This window comes from Terrapene carolina, unplaced genomic scaffold (genome assembly GCF_002925995.2).
Source record: "Terrapene carolina triunguis isolate 2854851 unplaced genomic scaffold, T_m_triunguis-2.0 Scaffold42, whole genome shotgun sequence".
NCBI classification, from domain to species: Eukaryota; Metazoa; Chordata; order Testudines; family Emydidae; genus Terrapene; species Terrapene triunguis.
Genome location: NW_020664393.1, coordinates 30,027,992 through 30,048,455, shown reverse-complemented (window position 1 = coordinate 30,048,455; position 20,464 = coordinate 30,027,992). Strand labels below are relative to the sequence as shown.

General features: G+C 48.3%; 1 protein-coding gene across 1 annotated transcript; it reads left to right on the top strand.

Moving 5' to 3' along the window:
- The first annotated feature begins 7,165 nt into the window (after positions 1 to 7,165).
- On the top strand, positions 7,166 to 19,608 carry MTO1 (mitochondrial tRNA translation optimization 1). Its single transcript, XM_024193874.3, has 12 exons — positions 7,166 to 7,404; positions 8,720 to 8,919; positions 9,822 to 9,939; positions 11,771 to 12,060; positions 12,623 to 12,735; positions 12,893 to 13,083; positions 13,404 to 13,534; positions 14,748 to 14,952; positions 15,033 to 15,204; positions 15,957 to 16,075; positions 16,618 to 16,775; positions 16,982 to 19,608. Exons 1-12 carry the CDS (start codon positions 7,209 to 7,211, stop codon positions 17,165 to 17,167), a joined length of 2,079 nt encoding a protein of 692 aa, XP_024049642.1. The 5' UTR covers positions 7,166 to 7,208; the 3' UTR covers positions 17,168 to 19,608.
- The last annotated feature ends 856 nt before the right edge of the window (positions 19,609 to 20,464 follow it).

Sequence of the window (20,464 nt, the reverse complement as noted above, 5' to 3'; positions counted from 1 at the left end):
GGCTCAGCTCCCACCGCCTCCCTGGCTCAGGGCACTGAGGCGCTAAGCGCGAAACCAGGCTCAGGCAACTTCCTTTCCGGGACCAGGGCGCGCAGCTGGAGAAACGAAACTCAGGGAAGGGCATGACCCTGTTCCCTCCCGCTGGGCCACAACCCGGGCGCAGTAGCAGCGAGGCCAGCCTTGGGGCGAGGTGTTGTGACTGAGGGGAGTTTGTAAAAGCCGGCCATTCCGAACCCCTTGGCCCCCCCAACCTCCAGCCCAGAGCTCCCTCCTGCACCCCAAGCCCCTCAGCCCCAGCCCAGAGCCTGCACCGCCAGCCCAGAGCCGATACCCCCTCCTACACCTCAATGCCCTACCCCAGCCTGGAGCCCCCTCCCATTCCGAACCCCTTAGCCCCAACCTCCAGCCCAGAGCTCCCTCCTGCACCCCAAAACCTGCATCTCCGGCCCCACCCTGGAGCCCACATCCCCAGCCAGAACCCTCACACCCCAACTCCCTGCCCCAGCCTGGTGAAACTGAGCGACTGAACAAGGGTTGGAGAGAGGGAACAATGGATGGAGTGAATGGGAGTAGGGCCTCAGTGAAGGGGTGGGGCAAGGGTGTTTGGTTTTCTACAAATAGAAAGTTGGCAACCCTAGAGCCCCCGACCCCAAGCGGTGTATCGTTAAACACTGTGACTCGTCAGCATTAGCTGTGGGCTGGACAGACCCTGTGCAGTGGGGATACTGATTGCACAGGAGGGTCAAACAGGTGGAGACAGGAGAGGGGCCAAATCAGGGAGGAGCCTGGTCCAGATCAGGGTTGAGGCACTCTCAAAGAGAGGCAGAGGAGAACCCCCGGGCTAGGACAGGGGTAAGCAGCAGCGGATTACTGTTTTGTGGGCCCGTAGGCCAGAGCAAGTGGGGGTTCCCTCCCCCCTTCCATTGGCAGTCCCCCCGCACTCCTGCCAGGGAGCGGGGCTGGGGAGCAGGGTCTTGCAGGAGCACCGGGCAGAGCGGGGGTGCCCATTTTTCCAGGGCCCTCAAGTTGGCTGGGGCCCCTGGGCACAGTCCCATTGGCCCAGTGGGCTAATCTGCTACTGGGTAACAGGCTCCTCATACAGCGTGACCCACATGCACTGACTGCCAAAATAGGGTGTTGAGGGGGCAGAAGGGCTTTTCTTCTCCACCCACTCAGCACCCATTTTCCAGGGTTGTGTTGTTAGAGGCACAGTGCAGCCAAGTGTCTAGACAAGACCCCGCTTCCCTGTGGGTTGTGCTGAGCTGCTAAAGGAGACTTGATTCAGAAATGTGTTTAGTGTTTAAAAGAATCCCTTATCACTTTATACTTCTGTATAAAGACTCATAGCCAATTTGTCTTAGCTGCTGTTCTCATTGCCTGAACTGGACTGCATTTTTCTTGCCATCCATGGTAAATGGAGTTTCACGCCTTTACATTATTTACTTTTTTAAGTGTTATTTTTATTACTCTTCGTACTTCATCATTTACCTTTGTTATCATTGTGCAGATGGATGCCATTGTGCTATTTAATTGGGGTTTTTTTAAATAACAAATGTCATTGAAAACATTAATAGTTGCAACCATCTTCAGCAATCACATCTCAAAGTGTTCCTAGTAGAGCACTTCCTGTTTGTATGGCAGCATTAGTTTTTAATTCTAAATTTTTGTTGTTTTTTTATTTTTTTAATACACACATTTAGTCTTTGGTCTTTTGTATCTTTAAGGCTGACTGATTTCCTGGGTTGGTGTCAAAACTTCTTCAGTTTCCTTTGCTTCACCAATGGGGATTGCCTTTGTCAACAGTTAACTTGCCTCTCTATCCAGCACCCTAGTGCTTTTTCACGTCACCACTTGTGTGTAGAACTTTGTTCCCAAATATTCATCACAAGCCAGATTTTTAAAGGGTGAAAGCACCTAGATGCTTTTGAAAATGCCATTAGTTGCCTAGATACCTTTATAAATCTGGCCCAAAGGGCACTATACTATCTTGTATGAAATCCTTCTTAAAGGCAAATGTCTCCTGTAATATTTACTAAATATAAATATATAATCCCGAGATAGAGTGACAACCACAAGTATTCAAATATCATGTTTTACACCCAAAAGTAATTAAATATAAATAAATAAATACAAACATTTGGGGTTCTTCTAATTTGCCTTTTTGTTCCTGAGCCTTTAGAGTGCACTAACTTCATAATTTTACTGTTGCCTCTCTCAAAGACTCCATATACATAAAATGATTATACATTCCTATAACATTCAATAGTTTTCGACTTCCAGTAATATGTGATTCCCCTTTCCCTGCGTCACTGAAAACTTATTAAAAATCCCTGTTTCTGTAAGTAATTTCCCAGCCTGCAAACTCTGAAGTGCATGCTTTGCTTTTCTACTACTGTACTTCATTTGTTGCATACATAAATGTTGATTTTTTTACTGAATTGTTTATACTTCTAATTGCATATTTTGTTATGATACATTTCAGTGATGTACTTCATTTTAACAAGTTTACTGCTCTGTACTGCCAAAATCAAGGATTTTTTTAAGCTGAATTAAGCTGTTATTCCTTTATATTAGTTGCCTTTCAGAGAAATTAAAGTGCCTTGTCTCCATTATGTTTTCATAGGGAGATAGCTAATGTTAGTTATCCCATGGTAAAAACAAATGTTTTCTTAACACTGAGGACACAGATTATAATGCTGACTCAGATGTTAAATTAACCATTATCATTTAGAGCTTGACAACCCTGATTATTGATTGTGTGGCTAAAACTGCTCCTTTGCCATCAGAGGTACTTGCAACGGAATGTCTGCAGCCTGCTCCCTCACCTTCCATTGTGTGGGAGTCAGTTAAAAATAGTTAAAGGATTTTAAACTAAAGGAATGAATAGGGGCTCCCACCCCCACAATTTCCCTTATTCCCATCCCTTATGAAGGGCATGTGAGGATGGTGTGACACTAGAGGTGTGAAGTTAATGCACACACACTACAGCACCGTAAACCCCTGTGTGGACACTTTCACTCAAAAGTTGGGTTGGGGCTGAGGGGTTAGGAGTGTGGGAGGGGGCTCCGGGCTGAGCCTGGGGCAGGGGGTTGGGTGCAAGAGGGGGCTCAGGGTGCGAGCTCTGGGAGGGAGTTTGGGGGCAGGAGGGTCTCCGGGCTGGGGCAGAGTGCTGGGGTGCAGGAGAGGGTACGGGGTGCAGGAGGGGTATGGGGTGCTGGCTCCCAGAGGGGGTTCAGGGCTGGGGGTTGGGGTGCGGGCTCCCACCGGGCGGCACTTACTGCGGGCGGCTCCCAGGCAGTGGAACAGCGGGGCTAAGGCAGGCTCCCTGCCTGCCCTGGCCCCATGCCACTCCTGGAAGGGCCAAAGCGCCGCAGCGGTCCCTGGGGTGGGGGGCACATGGCTCTACGCACTGCCCCTCTCTGCAGGCACCGCTTCTGCAGCTCCCATTGGCCACAGTTCCCTGTTCCCAGCCAATGGGAGCTGAAGGGGTGGTGCTTGCAAGCAGGAGCTGCACGCAGAGACCCGTGCCCTCCTCCACCTCCAGGGCTGCAGGAGTGTGCTGAACGCTTCCAGGAGCAGCGTGGGGCCAGGGCAGGCAGGGACCCTGCCTTAGCCCCGCTGCATCGCTGGACTTTTACTGGCTGGAGATTGTGATTGACTTGGAAAGTCTCCAGGATCGTGATCGACTGGTTGGTGACCACTGATCTAAGCCATCCCTGACAGGTGTTTGTCTAACCTGTTCTTAAAAACCTATAGTGACAGAGATTCCACAACCTCCTGAGGTAATTTGTTCCAGTGCTTACCTACCCTTACAGTTAGGACAGTTTTCCAAATATCTAATCTAAGGGTATGTCTTCACTACCAACTTTAAAGCTACTTTAACGTAGCTGTGTAGTCGTGGCACCAGCGCTGGGAGAGAGCTCTCCCAGCGCTGTAAAAAACCCACCCCCACGAGGCGAGTAGCTACCAGCGCTGAAACTTGCATCGCTCGGGGGGGTGTTTTTTCACCCCCCTGGGTGAGAAAGTTTCAGTGCTGTAAAGTGGCAGAGTAGACAAGGCCTAAATCTCCCTTGCTGCAATTTAAGTCCACTACTTCTTGTCCTATTCTCAGTGGATAAAGAGAACGATTTATCACACTCCTCTTTATAACAACATTTTACGTACTTGAAGACGGTTATCATGCCCTTCCTCCACATCTCCGTCTTTTCTTCTCCAGACTAAACAATCCCAATTTATTTAATGTTTCCTCATAGGTTATATTTTCTTGACCTTTAATCATTTTTGTTATTCTCTCTGGATTTTCTCCAATATGTTCACATCTTTCCCGACGTGTGGTGCCCAGAACTGGACATAATACCAGTTAAGGCCTTATCAGTGCTGAGTAGAGTGGAAGAATTACTTTTTGTGTCTTGCTTACAACACTCCTGCTAATACATCCCAGAATGATTTTCACTTCTTTTGCAACAGTATTACATTGCTGACTCATTTAATTTGTGATCCACTATAATCCCCAGATCCTTTTTTGAAGATCTCACAAAATTAAGTGATTGGGCAACAAAATGGCAAATGAAATTTAATGTGGATAAATGTAAAGTAATGCACATTGGAAAAAATAACCCCAACTATACATACAATATGATGGGGGCTAATTTAGCTACAACGAATCAGGAAAAAGATCTTGGAGTCATTGTGGATAGTTCTCTGAAGACATCCACGCAGTGTGCAGAGGCGGTCAAAAAAGCAAACAGGATGTTAGGAATCATTAAAAAGGGGAGAGAATAAGACGGAGAATATATTATTGCCCTTATATAAATCGATGGTACGCCCACATCTTGAATACTGCGTACAGATGTGGTCTCCTCATCTCAAAAAAGATATACTGACACTAGAAAAGGTTCAAAGGGCAACTAAAATGATTAGGGGTTTAGAATGGGTCCCATATGAGGAGAGATTAAAGAGGCTAGGACTTTTCAGCTTGGAAAAGAGGAGACTAAGGGGGGATATGATAGAGGTATATAAAATCATGAGTGATGTGGAGAAAGTAGATAAGGAAAAGTTATTTACGTATTCCCATAATACAAGAACTAGGGGGCCACCAAATGAAATTAATGGGCAGCAGGTTTAAAACAAATAAAAGGAAGTTCTTCTTCACACAGCGCACAGTCAACTTGTGGAACTCCTTGCCTGAGAAGGTTGTGAAGGCTAGTACTATAACAGCGTTCAAAAGAGAATTGGATAAATTCATGGAGGTTAAGTCCATTAATGGGTGGGTAAGGAATGGTGTCCCTAGCCTCTGTTTGTCAGAGGGTGGAGATGGATGGCAGGAGAGAGATCACTTGACCATTACCTGTTAGGTTCACTCCCTCTGGGGCACCTGGCATTGGCCACTGTCAGTAGACAGGATACTGGACTAGATGGACCTTTGGTCTGACCCAGTACGGCTGTTCTTATGTTCTTATGAAGTACAGTACTTCTTTCTAGGCAGTCATTTCCCACTGTCCTCCTCCTCTTCCTCATCCAAGAATCGCATTCTCATCCAGCTCCTTGTAGAAGTGGCATGTCTGCAGTGCTGCAAAAGAGTAACTGTCCACCTCCCTTGCCTTCTGGTACGCCTGCTGCAGTTCCTTGATTTTCACATGGCACGGTTGCATGTCTCTGGTGCAGCCCTTCTCCCTCATGCCCTGTGCAATCTGCTCATAGATGTCTATGTTTCTACGGCTGGATCGGAGCTGTGCCTGCACAGCCTCTTCTCCCCACAGATGAAGAAGATCCACCACCTCTTGTGTACTTCAGGCTACAGTACATTTACATTGTGGAGCCACCATGATCAGTTGTGCAGGTGAGCTCTTGGAAATTTAAAAGTTCCCAGTCCTTTAACAGGAAGGTGTTTCCTGTGTACCTGGCTGCTGTGCAGCAGAGTTGAAAATGTTTCCCAGAGCGGTCACCGCGGAGCATTGTGGGACGCTTCCAGTTAGATTGACATAAGCAACGCAGTGTCTATACTGCTTCTAAGTCGACCTAACAACATCGAATTAAGCACTAAACCTCTTGTGAAGGTGGAGTAATTCATTTGATGTAGCAGGCAAGTTACTGCAGTGGGATCTGGTAGTGTAGATACAGACATTATTAGCTTGACATAAGCTGCCTTATGGACGTAACTCCATAGCGTACACTAGGCCACAGAGAGGAGAAGGCCTGAGAAAACATCTCTGGAATAGGATCAGCAGGCAATAGACTGATCTGTTTGTGCTGAAGTAGAGAAGTGCAAATTTTGTTTTGAAAACATGATTGCTATGTGTAACCATGACAACAGGGCTGGGGGTGGGGAGGCGCTATGAGGAACAATGGTAGAGTTTCTGCCTAATAGCTTGCATTCATAAATATTGCAAATACCGTTTACCATGCTTTACGCTAGTTTCAGTGTTTTTGCATACACTAAGTTGTTGTTTACTGTAGGCCCTACAATTTCTAATCTGCTAAGGAAAGAGACCAGGCCAGCAACGAACAAAGCAACAGCTTCCCTCAGGGCTCGGCAGAGAGCAGCCCTGCAGCTGAATTCTGTACAGCGCTTTTCCAAATTACAAAAACACCTGGCTGTTTGTGTGCCCATTTAACGCAGAGACACACCCCCCCCCCCCCCCCATGCCCATGGGGACAGCGCGAGGCGGGCGGGCGCCCCCCCAGCCATCGCAGCTCCATTGCTCCTCCGGGGGCAGGAGACGAGTCGGGGCAGGCTAACCACCGGCCCGCACCTCTCCCAACGAGCCACCCCTGGGCCTCAGACTGGGAAATCGTGACGGGCCAGCGACAAACACCAGCCACTGACGTCACTCACGGCCAGCAGGGCGGCCACTGCCTGGGAGGGGCGGGGCTCGGCTCTTCTCCCTCCCCGGCGCCGCACGCAGGCGGGGCCGGGCACGTGACTCGCAGCCTCGGAAATTCCGCGGGCGGGGGAGGCCGCGGGGCCTATCCCCTCAGTCCTCCAGTGCAGACGGGACGCGCTTGCTGCGCCTCGGCCGCCGCGATGGTGCTGACTTCGTGCTCCGCCCTCTCGTTGTCGGCGACCTTCCAGGGGCGGGGTCAGGAGACCGCAGACATGGCGGCGCCCAGGGGGCGCGTGGAATGCCGGGTCCGCGGTTCATTCTTCCGCTGACCCCGGGCCCGCGCCGTGACTGCGGGGAAGCCCCCGAGGTCTCAGAGCCGCCCCCATGTTCCTGATCCGCCGCCGCCGCGCGCTGCCGCCCGTCCCGATGCCCTGGCGCCGGCGCGCGGGGAGCGACGGCACCGCGCCTCGCTGGGATGTCCTCGTTATCGGCGGGGGCCACGCCGGGACGGAGGCGGCGGCAGCGGCGGCTCGGAGCGGGGTCCGGACGCTGCTCGTCACGCACAAGGCCGACACCATCGGTAACCGCGTCCTCCGGAGCCCGTCAGCCGCTCCCGCTGCGCTGTGACCCCCTCTGTGCGTCGCGTGGGCTCCCGGGCAGCGCCCGGCGCAGAGACTCGCAGCCCCCGGCTGATCGTAGGGCGCCTAAAAGGTCACGGCCACCGAGCCGGGGAGAGCATTCCTGGCCACCGGTGCTGTGGGACAGCTGGACACATCTAGGGTCCAGCAGGACTCGTCCATTACAAGCCCTAGGCCTGGTTTACACGTAAAACTTAGATCGACATAGCTGCATCGCTTGGGGGTGGAAAATTCACAGCCCGAGTGCAGTAGCTAGGCTGATCTATGCCCCCCTCGCCCTTTCCCCAGACGCTCCAAGGTGGAAGGAAGAATGCTTCCAAAAACTAGCTGCCACTGCTTGGGAGGTGGAGTTCGTAAAGCACTGGAAAAAAACCTTTCATCAGTCTCTAGGATGTATCTACTGTATACTGCTATAATTGCATAGCTACAGTGCTGTAGCACCCATAATGTAGATGTGGCCATAATCACAAAAGGTCGATGCCTCTCCTTGCTCTAAGATGTCCCCCTTATGTCCTTCACTCAACTAGAATTACTTCTGTCTTAGGAGCAGGCAGGTCTACACTTAAAACTCTGCACTGATGCAGCTGTGCTCCTGTAATGCTAATGTGAAGACGCTCTTACTCTGACGGAAGAGAGCTCTACCATCAGTGTAGTTTCATTTACCTCCTCAAGAGGCGGCAGTTATATCAACAAGAGAAGCTTTCCACTGACAGCGCTGTCTACACCAGTCGGGCGGGGGGAGGGGTTGGTATAACAAACTTTGCACATGGGGTGTGGATTTTTCACACCCCTGAGCGACACAGTCATACCAATGTAAATCTGTAGTGTAGACCAGAGCTCAGGTTGAGTGCCTGTCTAGCTAGCTGTCATTGAAACACTGTCCTTGGCTTGAAGCTTCAGTGACTACATTGTCTTTCTATGATGTATATGAGAAACAGCTGAGCTTCACCGCCATACTTGTGGCACACACAGTCTGTTTCCCCTAGCAGCTTTGCATGTGTGGCAGAACCCAGTGGATTCTGTGGCCACACAGCGATATGTAACTAACCTTTTAGTAGTTTCTGTGATGTCTCAGAAGCAGCATAGACGTATAGAATGAGTATGAGGCTAGGAGCCAAGATCCCTGGTCTAATGGCCAGTTCTGGTATTGTGGCCTTGAGCTACCTTCTTGTTAAACAGTAGTAATAAATGCTAGGGTTCAGAAAATGTAAGGCTGCCACTAGCTGATGATAAAAGGCTCTCTTGTGTTTTATCTAGGGCAAATGTCATGTAACCCTTCCTTCGGTGGCATTGGAAAGGGGCATCTCATGAGAGAGGTAGATGCCCTGGATGGGCTGTGCGCTCGGATCTGTGATCAGTCTGGAATTCATTACAAGGTGCTAAACCGGTGTAAGGGGCCTGCTGTGTGGGGTCTCCGAGCCCAGATTGATAGGAAACTCTATAAAGAAAACATGCAGGTGAGAATGACATGGCGGGGGAGAAGAGAAGTAATGGGGCAAAATGGGACAGGGAAATTTTTGACTGGGTCAAGGGAAATGGGAGAGAAGTAAAACTTGGGTCTAATTAGAGAAACAAATAACCCACTGTGGTTCTGGTGTCCGCATTTTTTAAAGGATGTTGAAAAATTGAGACGGTGCAGAGAAAAGACAAAACTAATTTGAGGCTGGAAACGGTGTCTTACAATGTGAGACTGAAAGAGCTCAATTTGTTTAGCTTATAAAAAAAAAAATCTAGAGGCGACTTAATTATGGTGTACAAGTAGCTTTGTGGGGAGAAAATACTAGGTACTAAATGGCTCTTTAATCTAGCTGGGAAAGACATGACAAGAATCAATGGCTGGAAACTGAAACCAGACAAATTCAAATTGGAAATAAGGCACAATTTTTTAACAGTGAACGTGATTAACCACTAGGGAATGGGAAATGATGGGTTCTCCATCTCTTAAGTCTTCAAGACTGGAAGCCTTTCTGCAAGATACTTTAGTCAAACACAAGTTATTGAGCTCAATGCAAGGTAACTGGCTAAAAAATGTATGGCCTGTGTTGTACAGGAGATCTGAATAGATGATCTAGTTGTTTCTTCTGGACTTAAAATCTATTAGTCCTTCATTTCCATTTAATAAATCCCAAACAGTGCAGTAATTGGATGTCCTGGACAGCGAGTTGGATCACAAGTACAGTGAAATGACCTGATGACAGAGTGGGAAAGCAGTGGGGTGAAGGAAATGAAGCTCTGTGTATGCAGGAGGGAGGCTGTTGCTGAATGTTTTGGGGAAGAGGTTCTGAGATGTTATTTTGAGGGGACGGTAGGCCCATCTTAGTGATGTATGGACACTCAATACTTCCTTTTTTCGTGGCAGAAAGAAATCCTTAACACTCCACTGCTGACTGTTCATGAGGCATCTGTGGAGGATCTTCTCCTGATGGAACCAGAGCCAGACCGTCCTGGGAAATGCCAAGTCAGTGGAGTCATTCTAGGTACGTACTGGAAGCTCAAGGTGCTTCACTGGGTTGGTTATGTCTTGGTCGTAAGTGGGACCATGAGAGTAAACATGTCTGATTCCTCAAGCTGACTTGTGCTTGAAGTCGGGACTGGTAAAAGGATAAGGAGTCTTTTGTTAATCTGCTTTAGGTTGAGTATGTGCGAAACAAACCAGCTGCCACAGTGGCGGGTGTGAGAACTAGGTGATTTGGGGAACAGATTTACAAAGGTTTATCTCTAGACCAGTCGTTCAGAATATGTCCCAGGCTATATGAGAAGATTTTTGTTGGGTTAATCAGGTGTGCCGAATACAAACTCCTTTCCGTCTAACTAGTGTGTGACTTGTGAAAAAGAGTATATTTTTCTTAGTGCAGTTTCTAGTGAGTGTTATCCACATTACAGCCATCACCATCACAACTGACTCCCTTGCTGACAGTCTCATCAAGATGGAGAACTGCATGGAACTGGTCCCTAGAAGTGGGCTTTTCAGGGTAGCCATCAGGCATGAGAGAAGTGTAGAAGAAATTGTTCGTAATGCTTATTTTGTGGTTATCTGGTTGTTATCCTATCTCAGTAGAAGAACTTCAGCCACCATTGCTGCCAGACCAACACCTTTCTCTATAGTAACACGAAAATAAGCAGCTTTGCACTGATGAGGCCTTTTACTTTAACTGTTTCATGTTTGTAAGTTCTTGTGTTTCCTCTGTCACTTTACTGATGAGGACCTAAAATCTGTAGATAAAATCTTAATTCTTCCTATCAGAAAGAAATTCTAAACACTCAAGGACCCTCCAGCTGTCTCTGTCATTAGTTCTTGGTGGGGAAGGAAAGGGTCTCTTTCATTTCATTGTCACACGTCATTGAAATGTGGGTCCGCAACTTATTGTGTTGTAGGAGCAGCAGTGATCTGTATGCTCTGTATAACTATGCTATGTATAATCTGTATACTCAAAAGGTCTGTTATAGTCCCCCCCCCCCCCCTTTTGTCTCCTCTCCCTCTCTGAATACCTGTGAAGTGGCTTTCCCCCTCCCTCTCCCTCCTGGAATGCTTGTGGGATGAATGGGCTGGTTGAACAGCTGGAAGATCAGAAGAGCTTCTAGGTAGATAAGGTGTCTGGGACTCTGATTAGGCAACGATCACACACCCAGTGCATGGACACTGCCCGAGGTGGAGTGTGACCAACCAGATGCGGCCAAGTCATCTCTAGTCGCAGGCGATGAGGAGCAGGTCCTTAAAAGGGGAAGGGGCCATGTGCTCAAGGGGGCACTCACAAGGTTGTACCTCCCGTGAAGGCCCTTCGCCTGGGACCGCCTGGCCAGTGGTTCGCTGCGTTGCATTTCATTGTGCCTCGGGAAGACTTCTCTCAATCGCACCGTCCATCGCTGCACTGTGGGGCACTTATCTTCAAGGATCCTGACATCTCCAGTGCCGTGCCTGTCCTGGGAGCGTGAGTATGCGAGTGTGAGTGTAACCCCTCCCCCTTCCTTTGAGCTTAGCTATCAGTATAATAAACGTGCTGCTTTCTGCCAAACTCTGGTGGGTCATTAGTCCTCCCTAAACTTACTAGCTGGCCCAATTTCGGGTAACAATTGGCCTTTGCTCTGGTCACTGGCACTCGCTCTTGTCCCCTCAGATGAGGATGAGACAGAGTACTGGGAAGGTTAAATTGCACCTGGTTTTGTGTCTCCATTAGTTTTCTCTGTATTGACAAGAGGCACACGGAAATTCAGTGGAGAATGTGGACTGGTGCTAGGTAACAGCACCAGAAACATCAAGGGCTTGTTAATATGAAATGTGCTTATTTCTATACATTGATTGTATTCCAGGGGATGGAAGCAGAGTCCACGCTGGGAGTGTCATCCTGACTACAGGCACGTTTCTGAGGGGGATGGTCTTCATCGGATTAAAGATGCATCCCGCTGGGCGATTAGGGGATCAGCCCTCCATTGGACTGGCTCAGACCTTGGAGAAACTGGGATTTGCTGTGGGAAGGCTGAAGACTGGGACCCCACCTCGACTGGCCAAAGACTCTATTGACTTCAGTGTTCTGGAGAGACACACGGCTGACAACCCTCCTGTGCCATTCAGCTTCCTCAGTGAGGTTGTGTGGATCAAGGTGGGATTGAATGCTGACAATACACATGCTGTTGGGGTGAGCTGGGAGAGTGCTCTCAGTGATCCCTATATTGCTGTGATCAGTACCATCAAGGCAGTGTGTGGGTGGGGTCTGCTGGCTGAGGAAGTGGTCTTGTCAGTGTTTGACCCATGCAATCAGAGGGTTTTGAGTTACCTCACCTTGATGGCTCAGAATTCAGCTTCTCTGAGGCATCAGCTCTTAGCTAGGAAGGCTAAGGCCACGAACCTCCACCCCATATCCGTCACCTTCCTTGGGATATCTGTGCTGTAATTGGGTAGGTAGTGTATTGATTAGAGCAGAGAACATGGTTTCAAGGCTCCCAAGGTTTTACTACTCTCTGCCACTGACTCACTCTTCAGCTTGTTATTTAACATCACTGAACATCTGTGCAGTGGGGATGACAACGCTATCCCCCTTTCAGTGCTATTATGAATGTTAGATAATGTTTGTAGAGCCTTTTGAGGTCTTTAGATAAAAAGTGCTAAATAAGTGCAAAGTATTATTGTTGGATCAAATCCAAGTGATTCTTGACCTCTGTCAGCCAGAAGATCAGCTCTCATGCTACCGGACTCTCACCAATGCCAAAGTGGAGCAAATCATCCACGATAACCTTCACCTGAACAACCATGTACGGGAGACAACAAGAGGGCCCCGGTGAGTATGCGCATCCTGGAGAGATCTGTGTGTAGTGATCTGACTGTGTATCTGAAGCCCTCTGGGTCTCCCTTTTGTAGCTTCTGGGAGGGCTGTTGTCAGAGATTGCTTCTCTCCAGGTCAGCACTCTTGTCCTGATGGATATTCCCTGTTGCAGATACTGTCCCTCGCTTGAATCCAAAGTTCTGCGCTTTCCAAACCGCATTCATCAGCTGTGGCTGGAGCCTGAGGGTCTGGATTCCAACATCATCTACCCCCAAGGGATGTCAATGACTCTGCCGCCGGAGCTCCAGGAGCAGGTGATTGCGTGCATCTGTGGCTTGGAGAAAGCCAAGATGGTGCAGCCAGGTGAGTGAGGGCCAGATCACTCCAACCAGTGTAAGCTGGCCCTTTCCAGACCAGCTTTCCATTGAAGGGGGTGGAGGGGAGTCTGCAATGTAGATGTAATGTAAAGGCATCTGGAAATATGACCCCTATTGTACCCAGAGGCTGAGGGTGTGAAAAAACCTACATGCCGTTGCACTTGGGGGGGTGTGGGGGGGTGTTGTATCATGCTGGGCTCTCAGTGGGAATTCTGACACCTTTATTCTGTGGAATGAGGCAGGGGTGTTTGAATTTCTTCCCCTGATGGATGACTGATTTTTGTCTGTCTGGTTTGCTTGTAATAGGCTATGGGGTTCAGTATGACTTTCTGGACCCCCGTCAGCTCAGTGCTTCCCTTGAGTCCCGTCTTGTTCAGCGACTCTTCTTTGCAGGACAGATAAATGGCACCACGGGCTATGAAGAAGCTGCAGCCCAGGTGAGCAGATCTGGGAGTGAATGTTCCACACTCAGAAGGGGAATGGATATAACCTGAAAGGCCTTCTCTGAACTAGCAAGCCTGGTAGATGTAATTCACCTCCAGTGCAGCCCCCAATAGCAGTAACAGTGTAGTGCAGACAGGGAACAGCTTTGCCACTGTGTCATCCAACACTACTCACAGCTCGCCTGCATCCTTGATTACCACTGCTGGAGTCGCGTCAGTGATTCATTACAGCTACAAAGTCTGTTAAAATAAATAATAAATAAATAATATAAAATAAATAGATAAAAATATTAGTTAGTGTAGACACAGCCAAATGGGCAGTGTGGAGACTGCACTCCTGATGGGCATGACTGGAAGCACATGTGAAAAGTCTCCAATGGCTACATTGACTGAAGATGTCTTAGAACTCTAACCCCAATCAGCAACTGCAGCACTATGAGTGGAGAAGCAGTGACAGTAAAAAAACAATCTAATCTAGTGGTACTGAACAGCACTGCAAACCATATATTACTGTGTCAGACAGTGGCTGCCTTGTCGCTCTTCTCCTTCCTCCTGCACGTGATCCCAGTGCTGTTCCCAGCTGGGCACTGCCTGAGTTGTGGATATGATCTGGGATTATGCGCACGTGGCCGTCAGAGCATTCAGCAGCAAAGGCCCTGCTATTCTCAGGAACAGCTTTCCTACAACTTAGTTTTTAAAAATACCAAGGAATCCTAATGTCAGCCCAAGAGGCTAGTTCCCTGGTGCCAGGTGTGATTATTGGTAACAAGGACTAACTAATCTGGAAGATCTGCAGAAAAAGAATTCTTCTCAGGGGACGGACAGACAGACATACAGACAGGTAGGATCACGTCGCTCACCAGTTAGCCCCTCTGAATTGATTAAGTAGCAATGATGACTAGCTTCAAGCAGTCTGGCCTAGCATTCAGGTTGAAAGATAGTCACCATGACACACTGCTTTCAGTTGGGGGAGAAGAAGGGGGGGGGATCCTCAGAGCTCTGGAAGGGATGCGGAGAGCCTCTTTTTTCCCAGTGTGGGAATAAAACCACTAGGGCTGTTAAAGCATCACAGACCGTCACACACCTCATGTGACACGGAGTGTGCTACACAGATCTAGTGGCTTATATTTGGCCACATGTGTGGATCAGGGAAGCACCATTGTGCTGGCTTCGCAGCAGCTCCTGTGACCATTTTGCTCTCTGGCAGGGAGTGATTGCTGGGATCAACGCTGGCCTGCGTGTCAGTGGCAAGCCCCCTTTTATCATTAGCCGCACAGAGGGCTACATCGGAGTCTTGATTGATGACCTCACCACCCTGGGCACCAACGAACCATACCGCATGTTCACCAGCCGAGTGGAATTCCGCATGTCTCTACGGCCTGACAACGCAGACAGCAGGCTCACCCTCCGAGGTAGGCAGTTGCTTCTCCTGGTGATGTTCACAGCCCTGTTTGTGCACCCTCTCCCGCTCACGCACACTCTCTCTATGAAGGTTTTGAGGAAGCTGGCTGTGTGTCCCAACAGCGATATGCACAGACATCTCAGATGAAGGCTACTTTAGAGGAGGCAATAGCAGTGCTAAAATCTCTTCAGTTCGCCGCCACCAAATGGTCCAGGCTGATTCCAGAGGCTTCCATAAGCAACAGTCGAAGCTCCCTTGCCAGGTAAAGGCTACAGCTGATCCTTTCTTGTCTGTCCAGTGTGTACTTCTGCAGAAGAGGCCTTTGCTTTTCTCTCCTCTGCTTTCTAAAACTCAGTTAGTAAATCTAATTCTGGGAGGTGGTGTAGTGGCAGACAGACAGCCTGTCTTTAGCCACGGAAGCGGTATAGCACTGGCTGCGGCAAAGTAGCACTTTCTATGCAATGTGCCTCAGCCCTGCGCTGGAGCGACTGTCTCCCTGGTTATGTGAAGGCACTCCACTCTTTAGCACTGGTCAGCCCTTGGAGCCTCTACTGAGACTGCTGACAAGGGAGGTGATGGTTGGACAATGTGGGCCTAGGAACTAGACTGAGACCACCAACTCATTTCAGCTAGGCCAGATGGTAGCAGTTCTTGGTCACGGTGGCCCTAGTCCCTCCATCTCTCCTCGTCTCCCCTCTCTTTACCTTCCTTTTTGTTGTTTTACAGGTCAATACCTGAAAACTCCCTTGCGAGGTACTTTCCAGTTTCAAGGTTCCTCAGATGCCATTATCTAGCCACCTTCTCCCTATTTGCCTACCCAAATGTGCCCTCCTCTCAACAAAGAGCTGCTCTCCCTTACTCATCTGGTGGTGGCAGCAAAAGGGGATAGGTTCTGTGATCATTCATCTCTGAACTGACCTTGCCAAAGCTAAATTCAGCGGATCTCACTAGGAACAGCTGTTAACCTGTTCTGGGTAATTCGCTGGCCTTGCTACCATGTTCTTGTTTTCACAGTGCCCTTGACATCCTTCAATATCCAGAGGTCACCATGGAGCTTTTGGCAAGAGCTATCCCAGAGCCCCTGAGAAAGTTTGCTGAATGGAGAGAACTGGCAGAGAGGCTGAAAATAGAAGGTATAGGAGTCTGCTAGTCCTCTGTAACCAGATCTGCTCAATGGCTTTAGAGCTCATTCAGTGGTGAAGGAGCACAGAGCAGAAATCCCAGACATCTCTGCATGGACTTGAGTGGGGAAAGAATTGTCACCAGAGCATAGACCCATTCATCTCTGGCCCCCAACCCTCTCCTGGAGAGGCCCCTATTCTCCTACTCTTGGGATGCGAGAGGAATTGTCTCATTGTTCATTCTGTCCTGTTTTTTCCCACCATACCACTCCACCAATGGCTTGCAAGCTGCCCCAGAGGACCAGGCTCTCCTCGAGGAAGAGGAGCATTGTCTGTGTTTATTCATTCCCATTGCAAGCTGAGTTGGTGAAACTTTCCAAAGCACCTACAGGTGTTAAGCTCCCTAGTCCCTGGTAGTTAGAGGCTTAATTCTCTTAGGTACTTTTGAAAATCCCACCTAGAAGTCCTAGTTCTGGGGGCAAGAGCACCTGTGCTGTAAATGTATTGTATCTTTATTATTATTTTCTCTGTGCCCCCCACAACTCCCACTGCAGCTGTTTATGAGTGGCATGTAGCCAGCCAGCAGCAGGAAATAGAGGAAGTACGTCGAGATGAAGCTCTCCAGCTGCCAGAGGACCTAGATTACTTTGCCATTGATGCATCGTTGTCCCAGGAAGTGCGAGAGAAACTAGATTCCAACCGCCCCCAGACGGTGAGGCACTGGGTCAGGGATGGGGATGGAACAGTGATGGAATCCCATCTAAGCACCAAAATGCTTCCATATCTGTCCAAGGGACTCTTTGTACGGGTGTCTAGTCTCTATTTGGAGTTGGATATCGATGGCTGGAATAAGGCTTATTGGAAAGCTTCAGAGACTTGGGTATTCTCCAGTTGATCTGTTACTGTTTCTGTCTACAGATCGGAGCAGTCAGTCGCATTCCTGGAATTACACCAGCCGCCATTGTTAACCTGCTGAAATTTGTGAAGAACAATCAGCAAAGGACAGAGCACATAAAGCACTCTAGGACTGGCAGACCCTTACCAGAGGGAAATACCTTTGGGAAGAGTACATTTCAGAACTCAAGCTTGAGCTGTACTTCATGAGGAGGAACCAGAAAATGGCTTTGTTAAAATGCCTTCACGAAGGAGGGTATAAGTCATTAGACAGTACACCGATGGATATGCTACACCTAAAGCCAAAAACCATTCTATGACTTATGTCATCAGTTTAATCTGAAGTCAGCATACCCAGGAGCTTTTGTAGAGTGACCAGGAGTCTAAGTAGCTCATCAGTGTGTCTTGCTTCTCTTAAGTTAAAATAAAATGATGATGGGGATATCAGTCAACCAAGGACCTATTAAAAAGCATCGCTGAAAAAACATCCCTTCTATCAAAGGTGTTGACTAAGGAGGAACATATCGCCCTGTTGAGGAGCATGAGATGCTAGTGAGAACTAGAAAGCCAAGAGCCCAGTAACTCTCTGCTTATTGTCTTCAGTAGGACTTGGATTTGTCCCCAGCTCTGCAGTGGCTGGTGCTGCCTTTCTTATGTGATTTCAGCCAGCTGGAAACATTCCTGATTATGGAAAGAATTTATAAATACTTGCCTTATAGTAACTCTTTAATGGGCTGAGGGTAATGTTAAGATACAACCCCCTGCGCCTCAAATTTTAAAATTAACTTTGGAAGGTAACTCGGTTGGGAGGGCTGGCTTCCAATCTGATCAGGAGGAAAAGTTAACTTGCAATTTAGATGAACCTTTAGGATTGTTTTTGTTTGTTTGTTTATTTATTTATTTTCCAGAAGCCGTTAACTTATGCCCAGCATATAGAGTGAGAAATGGTTACCCCAGAACACGGTAGGATGGGAAGATTGAATGTTTGGTTGTACTTGATTAATTGTTATTACTCAGAAAAGTGATACCACAGAATGGCACCTTCACTCAACAAACTTGCTCATTTTAGTGACAAAAATAAGCGCTCTACTCCTGTTAGCCCTGCAGAGTCAACAGAGCTAAGGCTGCGGGACCTGGAGTCTGTTTCTTCTTATGCACCGTCAACAGAGTTGTGTATTAATTTCCTGTCAGTTACACCTGTACAACCCAGCGAGACAATGAGTTTGTATGGGCATCACTGAAGGACTGATTTGACTTTAATACTGGCGGGCAGGCATGAGAGAGAACCCAGCTTTACTCTGCCTCTAGGTTGAGATTGAAGGGCTGGCATTTAGGAGAAAAAACATCTTTTTACTTTGTAAATATGAGACAAACGCACAATCCCCAGTGCCATTTTTACACGCATCTTTCAGAGCAGAACTACATTTCTAGGCCACATGTGGAACAGCTTTGGAGTGACTGCTCTTTTATCTGTGCTTGGCTTCTTGGGAAACTGAGTGTAGTTGCCAGTCCTCTGTCATAAGCCTGAATTCACTGATGTCAAAACAATAGCACAAATGTGTCTTTTTGCCTGTTTGAAAACATAGAGGTAGATCACTTACTTACTGCAAAAACTAAATGCTGGGAATGGAGAATATATTTATAAAGTTGTTTTGGGGGATTGCAATTAATTTTAGAATGCTGCAACTCACACTTCTAATAGGTAAACGTAGCTTAAAATATTCATTATCCATGGAACATAATACAGAATTAATAGTGCTACAGAGACGCATGTGAGAGGAACTGAATGCCAACAATGATTTCCTGTATGCCAGTCCACTTAGTTGTTTTACCATATAAGTCTTGGAAGGACATAAATATTCTCTAACAAAAAACAGTTAGCTCTGGACTTTGCAGGACATTTCTGGCTCTAGGCCTTTCTCTTTTCCCCTTCCCTCCATGTTAAAAAGATTGTGTCTTTTAAGCAAAAAAAAAAATTGCTTAAATTTCAAGAAGTATCTTAGGGATTGATTACCAGTCCTTGGAATTAACCAGGATGTCCGTGCCTGTGGGTAGGAGGAGAAGTCTGAAATGGCATTTCCTTTCAAGTATGAAAGCAGTGAGTGAGCAGGCTTGCCTAACGATCCCTGGTATCCAGCGCTCTGTCAGCTCTTCAGAGGAGACTCACCCCTCTCAGTTGCCACAAGAGATGAGAAAAGGTAAGCTGCACAATCCTAGGTAATATGAAGAAACTCCTAGGTCTCTTCTAACCTCCAGCCATCCAGCAGTGGGATAGTCTGCATCACAAATATTTTACTCTGATATTAACAACTCAAAATAGTAGTATGTAATAAAGTATATCATAGCTGTACCTCACTTAAAAACTGAGATTGACATTTCCTTCAAACTTATTGTAGTTTTTAAAAAGATTAAATGTGAGCAAATGCAAACAAACATATGAAAAAGCAAATATTGCAGCTTTGTCCGGCCCAGGGGCTTGTACGAGGTTTATAAGGGTCCAGAACCCACTACAGATTGAGGTTGTGTGTATTACTTAATCTGTAAACTGTTCAGGGTAGGACTGTCTCTCACTATCTATATGTACAGTGCCTAGCCCAATGGGGTTCCCATCTCTGCTGGCATCTCTAGGTGCTATAATAATACAAAGTAATAATGTGTAATAAATAATAAACTTTTATTCTATATTATTGCAGCCTCAGTTGGTGAGAATAGGCCAGTGTGGCCTGGATATCCTTTATAACAGGGGTGAGCAAACTACGGCCCCTGGGGCCACATCCGGCCTTCCAGCCTGTTTAAACCGGCCCTCAAGCTCCTATTGGGAAGTGGGGTCTGGGGCTTGCCCTGCTCCCGCACTCCAGCCGGGGAACGGGGTCGGAGGCTGCTCTGCGCACTTCTGTCAAGGCTCCTGGAAGCAGCAGCATGTCCCCTCTCTGGCTCCTATGTTTAGGGGCAGCCAGGGGGCTCCGTGTGCTGCCCCAAGCGCCACCCCCGCATCTCCCATTGGCCGGGAACTGCGGTTAATGGGAGCTGCAGGGGCGGTGCCTGCGGATGGCGCAGCGCGCAGAGCCGCCTGGCCCCACCTCCGCATAGGAGCTGGAGGGGGGACATGCCGCTGCTTCCAGGAGCTGCTTCAGGTAAGCGGTGCCCGGAGCCTGCACCCCTAACCTCCTCTCATGCCCCAACCCCCTGCCCCAGCCCTGATCCCTCTCCTGCACCCCAGCCCAGAGCCTCCCCCTGCACCCTGAACTCATTTCTGGCCCTACCCCAGAGCCCTCACCCCCCCATTCCCCAACCCCAATTTCATGAGCATTCATGGCCCACCATACAATTTCCATACCAAGATGTGGCCCTTGGGCCAAAAAGTTTGACCAACACTGCTTTATAAAGACTAGAAGGCCAATGGCTAGGGCACTAGTCTGGAACTCTATGACACTAAGCTGGGGGCAGAGGTAGATACGCTGGAGGGTAGGGATAGGGTCCAGAGTGACCTAGACAAATTGGAGGGTT